Source organism: Lathamus discolor, chromosome 1, assembly GCF_037157495.1.
Source record: "Lathamus discolor isolate bLatDis1 chromosome 1, bLatDis1.hap1, whole genome shotgun sequence".
Taxonomy (NCBI): Eukaryota; Metazoa; Chordata; class Aves; order Psittaciformes; family Psittacidae; genus Lathamus; species Lathamus discolor.
The window spans coordinates 68628721-68644005 of NC_088884.1; the positions used below are offsets into that span (position 1 = coordinate 68628721).

At 43.3% G+C, this 15285-nt stretch overlaps 1 protein-coding gene across 10 annotated transcripts in view; it reads right to left on the reverse strand.

Moving 5' to 3' along the window:
* Positions 1–3852: 3852 nt before the first annotated feature.
* GRAP2 (GRB2 related adaptor protein 2) overlaps positions 3853–15285 on the reverse strand; it is a 107777-nt gene continuing 96344 nt past the window's right edge. For all 10 annotated transcript variants that reach the window (XM_065677938.1, XM_065677923.1, XM_065677952.1 and 7 more), the window contains 5 exons: positions 12884–13003; positions 11052–11220; positions 9267–9398; positions 7008–7124; positions 3853–5071 (listed from right to left, as the gene is read on the reverse strand). In XM_065677938.1, coding sequence (XP_065534010.1) covers positions 4892–5071; positions 7008–7124; positions 9267–9398; positions 11052–11220; positions 12884–13003 — 718 coding nt within the window. In that variant the 3' untranslated portion in view covers positions 3853–4891. The remainder of the gene's footprint in view (positions 5072–7007; positions 7125–9266; positions 9399–11051; positions 11221–12883; positions 13004–15285) is intronic.

Sequence of the window (15285 nt, forward strand, 5' to 3'; positions counted from 1 at the left end):
AGGAGGGTCACTGTAGACTGGTTCCTGCTGTTTGTTATTGTCTGTTGGAGCCACTGCAGTAGAGCTGTTCTTGGAATTTGGCAAGGGAGAGGGACTGGACAGTACCACAAGGAGCTTACAGTCGGTGTCAGACACTCAGAAGAGCACAGGCACAAAAGATACAATGCAAATGACCTCTAGATCAGTAGAGAAGGTACCACCTCTTACTCTTTTTCTTCCCTTTCTTTTCTTCATCTGTGGCTGGATATCACTGAATGGTTTCCCTATGTCACCATTTTATAGCTTTAAGTACATAATAGCAGACTCATGGCCTAAACTGCACTTTTTTCCCACAGATGTGCTCTCATTTTTTATTTGTGACAAACAAACTTGCTGTGGCTGTCCGTATCTTTCATAAATCCTGGTGGAAATGAGCCTGCTTGGACTAGCGGGGAGAAGCCACAAGATATCTTGAGATCTTTTAATTTGTTTGTTTCTTCTTCCTCCCGTTGTTGCCTGAGCCAGTTTTATTCCTGCTTGGCTGCAAGGATCCCTGTGTGCCCGCCATTTGTGAAATTTTGCATTTTCATGTTAGCAGGCTGGACGTGTGCCAGGTGGCTCTCACTTACACAATGATAGCAGACAATGTGCTTTGAATTTTCCCTCTGCATAAAGGCCAGTGACCTTTTTCTACTTGCTTGCCTCTTTCCCTGCTGTCGTGTAGCTCACAGATAAGTCACTGGCTGTTTTCTACGGTCAGTTCTGCTTACGTAAGAAACAACTTTTGCGTTTGATGCAAATTAAGGCCCCTGAATTCTGTCACATGAAAGCTGCCTCTAAAAACTGGAGAAATTGGCAATGCTCTGCCCCCTTCCTCAGTGCTATTAAAGACTTTATCAAACCTTCAGTTCATGGTTCCCCACTGAAATACAAAGCTTTCAGCAGCCAGGAGTGGCTGGGTGTCAGAAGCTCTTTAGTCAATGCATATGCCTTAACCAGTAAATGTTACTGCCTGGATCATCTAGGGAGCACTAATGGTTTCAACTGATCTCTATGGGGTTTCATTTAAAAGCAGCTAAGCCAATTGCTTTGCACAAGTATTTGAAATGAGATGTCTGCAGACATCTCATTTCCATCAGCATACAGGCAAAGCTGGGTGATGGGCTGTATCCAAGGACGGCAAAGTGATGTACTGCAGCTGCGGGAGGGCTTCTTGGCCACACTGGGCAGGGATGGGCAGCATCAGAAGGAACACCATTGTCAAACACTTCTCACACCTAGCCTGGTGTGATCCAGGCTCCTTGACAGAGAGCTGCAGAAGCAGAGCAAGAGTCTGAGCCCAGCCCTAGCCCACATTGCTACATCTCTGTCCCACCATACATCCTTGCTGTCCCTGTGATGACACTGATATAAATAAAGACCTGCTGCTTCCCACTGAGGGCAGAGCTTACCTTTCACCTCAGAATGTAGGCTAAAAGTTCATTCAGACAGGAAAAAGCCCAGCTCAGGCGTGCTCAAACTTATTTTTCTATGTGCAAGTCCAGCTTCCTCCATTTCATTTGTTATAATAATGTTTGCCTTCCCACATGCTTCTCCTACATTTATCTCTGTTTACAATCTCTTTTCTCATGAACTGAATGTCTTGCTTAAGAAAAATACCAAACAAAATACTTCTCTGGGATCCTCTTTAATCCTTCCTGCTTTAGTTTCACAGTGGGCTCTCTCAGGATGTCTTCTGGAGGGTTAGTTATTTACAAAACAAAGACAAATGCAGGTAACCTCAGTAAACCGCACTGTCATCTTAGGGCTCCTGTTGTATGTTGCTAACACATGCCTCTTGCATGGGCAATAGCATCTGAGGTTTTCACAGCACAGGTGTGAGTGAGGCACCACAATATTAGCAAAGATTGGTTACAATTAAAACCTGTTGGAAGAAGGAGCAGGAAGGTTGGCAGGATATATGGTAGAGGAGAGGAGTGTGTCTTTCTCTTTTTCTTTATTAAGTGATGTGATCTATGGGAGGTATCATTTCATGGTCAGACTATAGCAGAAAATGGCACTGGGCATGCAAAATACCTCCATCCTATGGCTAAACCACTTCTACCCCAGCAAAGCTCCCCCCTTTGCCTACACTTCTCATTCTGTCCAGAGACTCCATTGATTTGTGAAGGGCCATGGTTCTTTTCTGTGCTGTTTTGCTGGGAGGAAAACAACTTCTGCTGTGGGAGGATACAAAAATGCAGCCTGACACCTGTGCCTTCCAGCTATTGGCACATACAGTAAATGCAGGTAGCACTGGCTCTGCTGTGGAGAGCAGTCAAGGACAGAAGCAGAGGCAAGCAAGACTGGGTATTGCAACTAAAGCTTGGCCAGCTGCAGGAGGCAGTGCAAAACGTGGCACTAGGATAGTTATCACAGATGCATGACACCTTTGCATCCTAGTAATTTTGCTGTCATTAGGTGCTCCTCATAATGGGAAATCATGATTTTACTGTGGTTCTGGTATGTTGTCCATAATTAGCGTGCAGTCCTTTAATGCTAATTGCTTTAAGTATTAATACCTTAAACATCAATTAAAAAATCACGTGAAAATTTACCTCTTCCTCAAACGAATCATGAGGTAACATGGGGGTACTTACAATGTACTACTTAGACGTGCTTAATTAGTTAATCTCTGCAAAGGGGTTTCAAATGTGTGAAGAGCTATCAAACTGCTAAGTGCGTTATCTTCAATTAATTTTGTGCAACTACATCTTCACTACCAAGAGGGTCTTTAGTGTGCTGAGGAAAGGAAAAGGAGACATTGCTTCTAATTTTAAAGTAACTAATAAAAAAAAAAATAATTGAAAGATGATTTGACATGGTGGGAATAATTGTGAACATACCATTTCTTCTGTTTCAGCCAGACTTGCATATGAAAGATTCATAACTCATATCCCTCCTTTGCCTTTTCTGGTTTCTTTGCTTCCATCTTCCCCTGGTCTTAGTCCTCTCTCACTGAGTATTAACCCTCTCTCTTCCAAATTTGATACTGCCTTAGTAAAAAAAATAAATAATACAAATTAAAAAAGAGTGAAGTACAACGAACACTTTTCAAACTGTGGAGTCACTGTCACTGAGTTTACACCCTCACACCAATGCAGTAACAAAGTAGCTTGTTCCAAAAGCAGACTGGTGGACTTCACATCAAAAGGAGATGCTAAAGTTCCATAACAGAGCTCCTGCCAGGCAACAGGACCATGTCCAGCCCAGGAAGTCATATGGCATCTTTCCATTCCACCAATGGGGATAAGCTCTTAATATGTCTTTCAAAGTATTCTGTTCTATTTACAGCTTATATGCCTTGTTAATTATTCTCATTTTACTTCACCCATGAATAATCTGCTTTTAGTAGAGTCCTCTCAAAAAATTGACAATGGATTTTTTCTGCTAATACTCTGTCAAGCTGGCAGCTTTATTTAAACCAGCTACATTGAATTGGACTTTACCAAGACCCTATTTCCTGGATTATTTTTCACCTACTGGGACTAACGAAAGGTAAGAACATTTTTCTTGCTGGGTCTGATTTTTTTTTTTTTTTTTTTTTTTTTTAGCGTTTTTCACTTGCCTTTTCTTTCTTTCCCACAAATGATAAATAATCACTTCCTTGCTGACTGCCAAGGTCCCACATGGTGTGAAAAATTCAGGCAGCTCCTCTAACATCAACTTGCCTGAGTAGTGGTTATGCAGCAGTGTCTTCTTCACAGGGTTTGGATCATTTTAAATGTGCATTTGCAGTATATTTGTATCACATCTGGCATTCACTCAGCAATGTTTTGAAAACCTATTCATTTCCCTTGTTTCATTCAAAAGAAACTGGAACAGAGAACAGACTGCTTGATGGTCACAAATTTATTCTCTGCATACTGTAAAGTAACAGCTTAACCTGTTGGACAAGGCATTTCACTAGCAAGTCAGAGTTGTGTACAGTGATCGTGAACACCCCACATTCTCAGGGAAAGAATTGCCACCAAATCTCTCCAGACCCTCCCCAGTTCAGTTTTACGAAAGGAATCAGCAAAGGATATTCAGTCCAGTGGATATTAATTTACTTGAAGGGCCTGACCTGCTCGAACCAGGATGTCTAACACAAGCCTAGGTACCTCAGAGAGCAGCTTGAAAATGGGACAAATTATTGTTGTTATGGGGTGCAGAAAGGTGCAGAAAGAACTATCAGAAGAAGAAAAGAAAGTAGCTTCTCACTCTCCCATACCTTCACCACCGTTCTGTTTGTACAAAAGCTTACAAGATTCTTTCCCTTCATCTAGTATATCCATACAGCCCACATCCACAGAAAGTACTGCAGGGGTAAGTCAGAAACTGTTTAGAAAAGTCAAGGGTGCCTTGCACTGCAGCCTAAGCCCCCCCCCCCCCAATTTTCCTTCTCTACGTGAAGGATTAATGTGATTACCAATGATCGTTTCATTCACTTGACCATTCCTCCTGCCTCTGAAAGAAAGGCAAAATAGAGCCTTAAGAGACTCTGAGTGCTATCAGATTTGAAAAGAATACCTGAATACTCAAGCCTGACTTGTCTGAGGTGCATTTCCACAGAGCAAACCTAACTGCAGGAAGTTAACAATACTTAACTAAAGAAGTGGCAGGCCAGGGAGGATCCAAAAAGGTCTCAATGAACAGTCCAGGATTTTTGCTCCCTCCCATTAATGAGTGTGAAAAATAGAGGGAAAAAAAAATCCTATCCTCTTTAAAGAGTTCCCTTTCCTACCAACATTTCCAAGGATCAATTGCCAATAAATTAAGACAAAATCAAAACCACCATTTGTCCTGAGGGCAAGGGAGGATGCACACCCTCTCTGTCCGTGTCATGTCAGAAAAGCAGCTCCAGTATGGCCCTCTGGGGCATTCTGTGCCCTCATAGGGGCACCGGTGTGACATAGTTGGCAGGAAAGAGACCCAGTTCCCCACGCAGACGTCCTTTCCACCATGATGGGTTGGAGCTGTCCAGGACCTCTAAGATGTCTCCAGTGCGGAAGCCCAGCTCATCATGCTCCACAGCATCAAAGTCATACAAGGCACGGACCCATAGCGTTCTCTGGAGATAGAAACAGACAGGAAAAAAAATGAGCCAGAACTCTTAAAGATCATCCTCCTGTCGACCCTTTTATGCCCCACTACACATGTTCACTAAGCTGAGGACAAACTACACTGAAATTAAGACCATCTGTCAATTAAACCATGAAGTGGCCAAGATGCCAGGAAGAAGGAATCAATTTACTGGTACACTCAAGGGATGGTGCTTGGCTCCTCAGCAGCCTTGCTGAATTCATGGGTATTTGCACTATAAGGTGAAAAGTCAGATTGAGAGCAGGTCCTTAGAAAATAGTGTTCAGATGGCTCCTTCGCCCTGTAAGATTAGCTGTAGTAGCTGTATTTGAATCCAGGTATGGGAGTACAGAGAGCTGCTCCTGCCTGATTCCTGCTGGGCTGTACACTATCAGTGAATGGCTCTACGTGGGGAGTTGGTGCTGGTACAGATACAGAAATGTGTCCTCAGCAAGCAGAGAAGTATGAGGGATCATCAATGGAACCAGCACATAGGTGAATCTAGTGAACATTATAAAGAATGATACCTGCTCTTTCAGGCACTTCTGGGGCATATGGGTGGGTCTTAAACCTGCCCAAGGGACGGGTCTTGGACTGTACCCAAGGTCAGGCCTCTAAGATCAAAAGGATTTAGGAACCGTTTGAGTATATCAGTTTATTACAGGTTTGCACTTTAATGAGCATTATGGTCAGATTCTTTTCTTATAAGAACTTCACTGTAAGAGACTTTGCAGTCAATCTCCAATTTTGACTGGAAATCAGGTTTTAAAGGACATAGCGGCTTCTTTCCTGGGAAATTGTTGGCACCCACACCATGGGGCATGGACAGTTTGGGAGATACATCTTTTGTGCACAAGTTGAAGAGATCTGCTAGAAGACAGACTAACTTTTGCTAAATCTTCCATTCAGGGCTCTGCTTAGACATGGCTCCTAGTTATTTGGCTGGACATAAAGACCTTCCTATAATTGGATTTATAGCTTCTAGATCATTGATGGGGTATGGCAGGCAAAGGCACGTTGTTATTCATTTCCACAGCCTCTGCAGGATAAAAGCCATTATATTTTGAGCTGGATTATAATAAAGATTTGGGGGTTTTGCCAAAAGAAAACATGTCCCTGTTTCCCAGTTTGTTCCAAATTTTCTGATCCAATCTGTCCTCTTTCACTCAAACTTCAGAAAGGTTTGCTGTCCTTTCTTTCTCTCCTTGGATCTAGATTCTCTGGTTGTTCTGAGCTATACATTTCTTCAAGGAAGAGGAGCATGCCTTAGGTCACACTCTTAGGAGCTGATGGCAGTGAAATCATGGGCTGTGGCAGAGAAAGACACCATGCTTTATGAATTTGCAGAGCAGGTGCTTACTTAAGGACAACAGCCAGGTGTGGATCCAGGTAGGGGAGCACTCTGAGATGTCTGCAGACATATCTGGATAAGCCTACATCCACTGTGCTAAGAGGCTCAACAGATAAGGGTGCCAGGTAGGTGAGTCCCACTTTAATGGTCCAAAAGATTGTGCCAGGTGGTGACTAGTAGAACTGAGTGATGACAGATCTTCTCAGGACTGAAGCAAAAGTAGTGGAAGAGACAGTGCAGCTACAAGTGTACTGCAAGGCAGAAGGAGCAGTGTAGCATGGCACAGTATCATGAAGCAACTCTCTATAGGACTTAAAATAAGACTGACCTTGAGAGCAGTTCTAGAACTATGCTCATAGAACACCATAGTCCTACCCTCAGAGTGCCCCAGAAGCAGATTCAAGTGGTTGGAATAGTCTTGAGACTCAGAAACTTCTTCTAAGATACGTCCCAACAGGCTTAATACACTATTCCTGATGCAGCCTCTGTGCAGGTGACATTGTCCAAAAGAGTTGGCCATTGCTAAGGGACCCACTGAATTGGGCAAATGGGGCCTTCCAGGTGCATCACCTACCGGTGTCTGCTGGTAGGTGTCCATGTGTCTCCATTGCATAGCTGGCACGCTTCCTTGGCTGTGGTCCCTTAGTCCATGCAGCCCATCTTTCCTGTCCAGACTCCCACCATATCTATCCTAGAAAGAAAACACAGAGAAAAGTCATATATGTGCTGAGATATATAAATGAGGAGCTTCCAGAGTCATTGGTGGCCAGGGAGTCAGGGTCCGACCCTCAAGTAAATCATCTTAGATATCTGCTTCCCTGTGCTGCAGTCCAGCAAGCAATGCCTCTCACTGAAGAGGTCACCTTATGCGGTTCTATTTGTATTTTTCTTCTTAGAAGTTGAAAGTTGAGCATCCTCAGCCGTGTTCTGCCGCTGCTGGGAAAAGTGGTCAGAGAGGGGCTTTTTTGGCCTCTGGGACTTTTGGGGAAAACCTAAGGCTGTTGAAACTCACAGGTGAAAAACTGTGCTTGCCAAGGGGATTTTTGCCAATCTGGAGAAATTATGCCCCAGTCCTGCTCACTCCTTGCTCTTCCTCTGTCCCGTATTTTGGTGGAATGGCAGCAATGCTGATGCAGCTAACTCTGTATCTGAGGACTCATTACTTTACTTTTCTTGGGCTGCTCCATGCTGTAAAGTGCAGGGAACAAACCTGAGAATCCAGTAGCCCAATTAACCAAAAAAAGAAAGAGACAAAGTCAGGTTCAAAAAAACAAAAAAAAGAAGCCATATGATCACACATCTTAAGTCATATCAACACAGATCAGCCCAAAAAGATGGAGAGAGGAAGCAAACAACATCTAGGGAGTAAGTTCTCTTTTGTGTGCACAACTGAGAGGTGCTGATTGTCTTCATCTCTCCATGCCCTTAGTGGATGCACTAAGCTTTTTTATATAACGGTGTGACAGAATCTCTTATCTTGATAGCTCAGGTTGCAGCAGTGCTTCAGTGACACAGGGCCTCATGAGCTGTGTCAACAGAGGGGAGGAAGAACAACAGCTTACACTTGCTGTTGCTTGTAAACAGCCTTCATCCTCTTCATCTTGCTGCTTCCTTTCTTGCACCTATTCTTCCAAAACCTCCCTTTGTATCACTTGTGCCTTTGTCAGCCTAAAAGGTTGCTGAGGCTGCCTGAGACTGAAGCACAATTTGCACCTCACCTGTCCCTGCCAGAAAGTGAGTAAACTCCATCTGGCTTTGCAGCTGCAAGACTTACTACACAGACACTTCACTTCTATAGTGTTACTGCTCCATATCAAATGTAACTCATGCACAGAATGTGCTCCAAAGAGTGCAGGCCCTCAGCTTTGTCAGAAGCTGTTTTATTCCATCAGCAGTCCTCTGACAGGCAGCATGGCTTGTCTGATGAGAGAACAGCCATTTCACAATTGTCCCTGGCCTTGCTACGTGGGAGCTCTCATGCTTTACAGGAGATGGTTTGGGATTTCTTCCCTTCCGTAAGACAAGTCCTCTCTTGGATGATGCTGTCTCCAGCCAGAGACATGAGCCAATCCTACGAAAACTAAAATTAATCAGGAAGAGCTTTGAAGAGAGCACCAGCTACTGCAGTTATCCTCTCCATTCCTGTGCAAGAATGAGGAATAAAGAAACCTCATACATCAAGGATGCAATATGATGAAAGCGTGCAGAAAGGGCATAGAATAGGGAGAAGGAATGTTCTGAAGGAAACCAAACTCTCCTAGGGTTACCATAGTTATTTTTCATCCCTGTGATGCATTTTGTGGTGCTGCATGTCAGTAGCATAACTCAGAATAAAAGAAGCAGGTTTCATTTATCTGACAAACTAGAGACAAGTTCCTGAAAATATGTATGTGTGTGCTTGCAAGATTTGGGAGTCTTTTTCTGCACTCTCACTGGGTGATACTTCATATCCTTTCCTAAGCAAAGCAAAAACATGACACCAGTCCTTGTTTTCCAGTTTTTGGGAGGGAGCCCCAAAAACTCCCTGGAAGTACTCCCAGGTTCACAGCGAAAGGGCAACTGTATACTGACTTCTACTTTTCACTGGTTTGTCAATCAGTCACAAATTACAGGACTAAATGAAAGCCCACTTATTTATTACACACCAAAGGAGCTCCCCAGCCAACACCATCTTCGCTGCTACTCCTGTATGAAGACCTAACTGACTCTGTTTCCTAAAGCATATTCAGTTGGAAGATTTCTAACAAAGTGACTGTCACTTGCTACCAAACAATTAAGGCCAATGTCTTATGTGCCAGGGCTTGACGTTCCAGTTCCTTGTTCTTGGTAGTACCTGTTGCTGCTGCGGTGTGGGGATAGGATGTTCTACATATCTCTTGGATGTAGAAGAATGATCTTCTCCAGCTGCTCCACCCAGGTGGAATCCTTCCCGGCTCATCCGTTCCAGGCTACTACCATGCCTCTCCTGATGGAATAAAGATCATAGAAGTGAGGTCAGGTTTTGCTTCCAATCACGTCCTTGACTGAATCATTGTACACTGATCATGAACACTACCCTCCACCTTGGAGGCTCTTCCAAAGGAAATATCCTGCCCCTCTGAACAGAAGGACAATTCAGGAATCCTATATTTTATCTTTGTCATAGCCATTCTCTATCTGAAGACAAGGTAGTAACGGGAGGTCCTGGACTGAAAATGTGGCCACTGATGTAAGGACTGTCACAGGATCCAAGGTCTTTTTGAAAATATTGCCCTTAGACTTCATTTGTCTCTGCACTGAAATCTGTATATTGCTATCATTTTGTCATATGGCTGTACCATCTAGAAATTTGAATTGTGAACAGAAACCCCACTGTGACAAGTGCTAAACATACCCTGCTGAGCCCATCACCATAACAAATGTACAGAGTGTTTGCCAAAGCAAACTTGACTCCTGTTCTTTCATTTGCCTGTCTGCATCTCAGAGCAAACACTGTTCTTTCTCTTCCTGCTCACAGTCAGCCCAAACAGGTTGTTTTACTGATATACATGCATACACTCTTCCTTTCTCCTTCCTCAGACAATCCTTCGCTGTGATGTCTCTCTCATAGGTTTCATAGCCTCTATTTTATACCTTACTAATGCATTTTTAAAGCTCTGCATAAGTGGACTAGAAGGAAACAACACCACAAGCCCCTTCTTCAGACTGAAAAATATATCATCACTCTTTCAGAGTCAGCAAGAATGACCCATATGCAGCCCATAAAACTTTAATGCTGCAGTCAGCAAGTCATGTACTTTTTACCTTGCCTCTACCTGCACATCCTGGTAATTTAATACCAGAATCCGTTTCCCAGTAAAGCAGGACTTTGCTTACTGCAGCGACCAGACATGTTCACTCCCAGTACAGTGTGTGCAATGCATAGCAGTCTCTACTATGTCATTTGCTTGTTCCCCTGGCACAAAACCAGGCATTCATTGGACTGGGATTTCCCTGCTTTTTCAAACAAATACTACATCTCCCCTGAACAAGCACAGCTTGTTCCCATATCCGCTATCTTCTTTTCAGCAGTATTTTCAGTTCCTACCAGCCACTGCTCCAGGTTCTGCCCTCGGTTCTTCCACAGTCTTTACTGTGTTCACTTGGTAACAGAAGACTGATGATTCTCCTGAGTAGACAAACTTTCAACTGTAAAATCAGCTGCATTCTGGGTGCATTAAGGAATACTAGGAAACCAGACTCAAATTCTTCTCAGACACAACCTAGCAGTCAACTGTGTAGTTGCCCTTACAAAATTTAGTCATTTCAATAAGGTAAGTCCTGTTTCCCATGGATGTGTATGGTGTCTTAGAATTTCAGCTCTGGGGCCTTAGCACAGCTTTAGCAAAGCATCTCTGTGCAGATTTGCAGCACTGCCTGTTGCTATCCAAAACAGAATCAGAAAATTCTGCTCAATTATATAACTGTACCTACTACTGAATCAACTAAAAATCTGTGGTTTAGAGCCCACCAGTGTAGGGATGTGACTGGGTTTCCAAGGACAGACTCTCTCCCCTGACACTGAGACACTGTCATGGGCTGAGTTCCTGCCACAGAAAGGTTTCTTACTGAGAAACTACTAAGGATAGTTTGTGTTTACCTTCTCTTCTCGGTTGTTGTCCCTCAGGAAGATCTGCTTCTGCCTGGAGATGGAAGTTGTCCTGTAGTAGTCCACCAGCTTGTTTAGCGAGTGGAATTTCTCTGTCCACAAGTAATAGTTACCCTTTGAATCCCTCATCACTTTGAAGTGTTGCACATCATCTTCATGCCTGGGTCCAATTGAAAAAGTAAGAGATCATCAACCAGATTGCACTGTTTTTGAAGTCTTTTCCAGAAGAGTACCAAAACTTCTTGCTTGGCCGAATCTAGACTTCTGGAAAGTAAAGCAATGTCAGTTCTTGTGTGTATTCGACCTAGCTGTGGCTTTGTATTTCAAAAGACTCATCAAGTTACAAACACTGAGTGCTGTAGGGCTGCCCAGTCACAAAACACTACCAGAACAAAGTATAAGGTTTTAAAGCCTCTCCTTTGAAATAAAGGCCAGAGGAGCTTTCAGGGCCACAAACAGCTAATAGCTTTATTTCATACTCTGTATGGGAGACAAAAGTGCAGTTGTAGTCTACCCACTAATCTCTGCAGGTTCCTGTTAACATCCTGTTAACAGTCTGCACTGACTTCACCCCACGGGCATCACCATTACATGCAGACAGAGTCACATGAAGCCATACACCGAGTTTTATAATTGTATAATATCTTGTGTAATATCATTACTATTGGTCATTCTTCCTACCCTTCCCCCCCCCCCAAAAAAAAAACCAAACAAAAAAACCCCAAACATCCCCCCCCCCAAAAAAAAAACCCAAACAAACAACAACCCCCCCCAAAAAACCCCAAGGAATTATTACCTGCACATCCTGGTAATTTAATACCAGGAACTCAAAACGTGCATCTCAGAGGGCTACATCTGCACAAATGGACTGAATGCTATCCTGCAGTGCTACAGTCACACAAACTGTTAAAGTGCTAGCATGGCTTTGGTCTAAACCAGAAGCCCTCACATAGATAGTGCTGGGCCACGGCTGTGGAGACTAAGTGGACCAGGAACTGTTCGCAGTGAGTTGCTTGAATACAGCTTTCTGTTTGGTGGGGTGAAGAGGGTTTAGCCATACGTGTCAGAGATCTGCGACACTGCTTGACATCAGGGTCAGAAAAAGACCCTGACTGTACTTTGTTTATTGATGCTTACTGATGTAGATGTAACCAGAATGTTTTCCTGCATTCGTCACAGATACTTTTTGAGCTCCCTGAATCAGAAAGTGTACACTGCTTGGAAAAAACATTGCTAATCACTAATTTAAAACTGGTTATCAATTGTTAGATGGAAAATTGGGAAACTGGCTACTATTTAAGAGCTTGGCTTTGACGCAAATTCCAAGAAGGGCGAGGCTACAACAAGTTGCTGAAACGCAGCTGGGCTGCAAGCAACTAAAAGCCATTCCTGTCCCATGGCTATTTAGTGACCTGTAGGAAATAAGTTAACAATTTAACAGTAATCTGTTAATGGTACTAGTGGAATTCTTGGGTTCAGTAACCAGAGCTGTCAGGGAATTAAAATAAATGGAAGGCACATGTTTTGCACTGTGGGATACGTTCTATGTACCACTTGGCTTTGCTGCAGCACTTTCAGAGAAGCTGGTCACCAGTGGATGCATCTTTGGAATGGGGCATTCACTGTGTCACTTGAAAAGAGGCAGAAATATTTGAGAATCAGATGCCTAATTTGTTCTCATTCACAACACAGCAGCACTGCCAGTGACTGGCAGCACGCAGGCTCCCCGAGAGGCTATGCCACATTAGGAATCCTGTCAAGAGGAGACTAGGGACACCATTAAACTGGAAAAGAAACAGGAAAATGCTGTGAGCAGCAGATACCTGACAGAGATGGAGAAGTCACCGTGAGAGTTCTGGCTAGCTCGGACGATGAAGGAGCCAACTCCTTTGCTCATGAGGATGTTCTCTGCTTCATGGCGGGATATCCTCTCATCAAACCAGCTGCCAAGTGGGAAAAATCATGGAGACATGAATAAGGAACGTGACTTAAGGTGAGGAACAAAAGAAGTTGAGGATGAGAACGTGAATAAGCAGGGTGGAGAAAAGACAAAACAAAAGGATCAGAGGAGCCCACATGACTACTCCCAGTGGCCCTGTACATGCTAAGGTACAGGGTTTTGATAGGTGCAGACCATTTTCTTTGAGCAGTAAAAACACGTAGATGCAAAGAGAACAATGTAAGCTTTGGCCTGCTAAAAAGCAACCCTCAGCTGAAACTGTAATTAGAGGCACAGTACTGCAAGGTGTTAGTCAAAGCCATTTTAAATTACAAATGTGTATGTATACATACACACATAATTCTCAGACATATATCAAATTGCTTTAGGTAAACTGATTAAAATTACGGGGCTGTGATGGATATATTGCAAGGGACACAAATAAATTTTTACCAAAAGCAAGCCATGAAAATTTTAGTACTAATGAATTAGTTCCTCCAAGAGTTATAATATCACAAAATCCCAGAAAACACAGAATACATAAGCATACTTATGTAAATTTAGACAAACAATAGTATAAAGCACTATAGTAATACTAAGAAAGTCATCATAAATAGTAAAATAATACAGCATCAATAGGATTTTTTCAGTAGAAAAAAAAATTCATCATATACACTTATATATGTCCATTCCACAGCTAATAAGATTTACAATCTGCAGTCTTCTGCTCTTATGTAATGCTTCATTGCCTGTATTTCATTCAAATTAAGGACTGATAGTTTCATAATCTGTGTCATTTCCACTTTTGAGTTTCATTATACTTCTCTTTACTACCATCACAGTTTACTTATGTATCATAGAATCACAGAATGGTTCGGGTTGGAAAGGACCTTAAGATCATTTAGTTCCAACCCCCCTGCCATGGGCAGCGACACCTCACACTGAACCATGTCACCCAAGACTCTGTCCAACCTGCCTTGAACACTGCCAGGAATGGAGCATTTGCCACTTCTTTGGGCAATCTGTTCCAGTGCCTCCCCACCTTCACAGTAAAGAACTGCTTCCTTATATCAAACCTGAACTTCCCTCGTTTCTGTTTAAACCCATTACCCCTTGTCATATCACTACAGTCCCTGATGAAGAGTCCCTCCCTAGCATCCATCATTAGCAAAGGAAAATCAGACTTTAATCAGCATTGATGATTGGTCTCAATAATAACTTGACAAGAGAAAGATGAGAAAAAACGGCCCATCAAAAACAGAAGACAGTTTTCTTCCCTTTATCTGGCTCTATCTAGCATCTGGTCTGAACTGCTTCAAAGGGCAGACTTGCTATTCTTACAAAAGTGTCAAAGCAGAAGTATTTCTTCACAGCTCTTCCATAGAAAAAGTATCATGAGAAAAATGTGTGTGAAAAAAGAAGCTGCTATTGTCCCTGCATGATGCTACAGCCCTGTGAAAGAGCGAACAAGAACAATTGACTTGGGCGATCTCATCCCCCTGGGGCTCTAAAGTACAAGCCCATATTTGCACAGCAGACTAGTAATATCCTTCAATTCAGCCAAGCAGGCTGGTTTATGTCCAAAAACGACAGTAAGTGCCACCTCCAAAGGGGACACTTACTTGGACCGTCATAATCCCTGTAACTCCCAGTTCAGCTGCTCAGGGCACTTGTGTGTTACCGCTCTCAGTACTGCGCTTGGTGCATGCTCTGCCTTTTTGCTCCTGAAATGCTGCAGCACTTTTTCAAGGGAGAACAATAAGAGTGGCTTCAGGGAGCATTTCTGCCAACTGAAAGGAAAAGGTTGTAAGAATGCCATGCATTATCATATTTCTGGCACAGGGTCGGACAGCACATTTAACATGCATTTAAACACCTATCAGTCCTTTCTGAAAGTACAGTACCATCTACTCAGTGGGAAGAAAGAAGTGAAGGTATGCCTGTCCTCTGGCAGCACTACGTCTGGGTGTGCAGTCACGACACGTAGTGAAGGGTGCTTGTGTGTCTGTGTGTGTGTCTGCATGTGTGTGGGAGCAGGGCGGCATGTCTGGTCTATCATCTCTGTCAATCCATGAGTAACACCAGCTGTCACATTTCATGTAGCATTGCACTGACCTCTAGTGTATCGAAAGAAACACACACACTTTCCGTGGGATGGGAATGCGGACGGCAGGGTGCGGAAAAGGGAGTTAATGTCCTTAGGAGTCGGGGGGGGGGGGGGGGGGGGAGGGAATTACATTTTATAATTCATTTCAGAGAGGTCTTCCTTTTGTGTTCAGCCTCTGT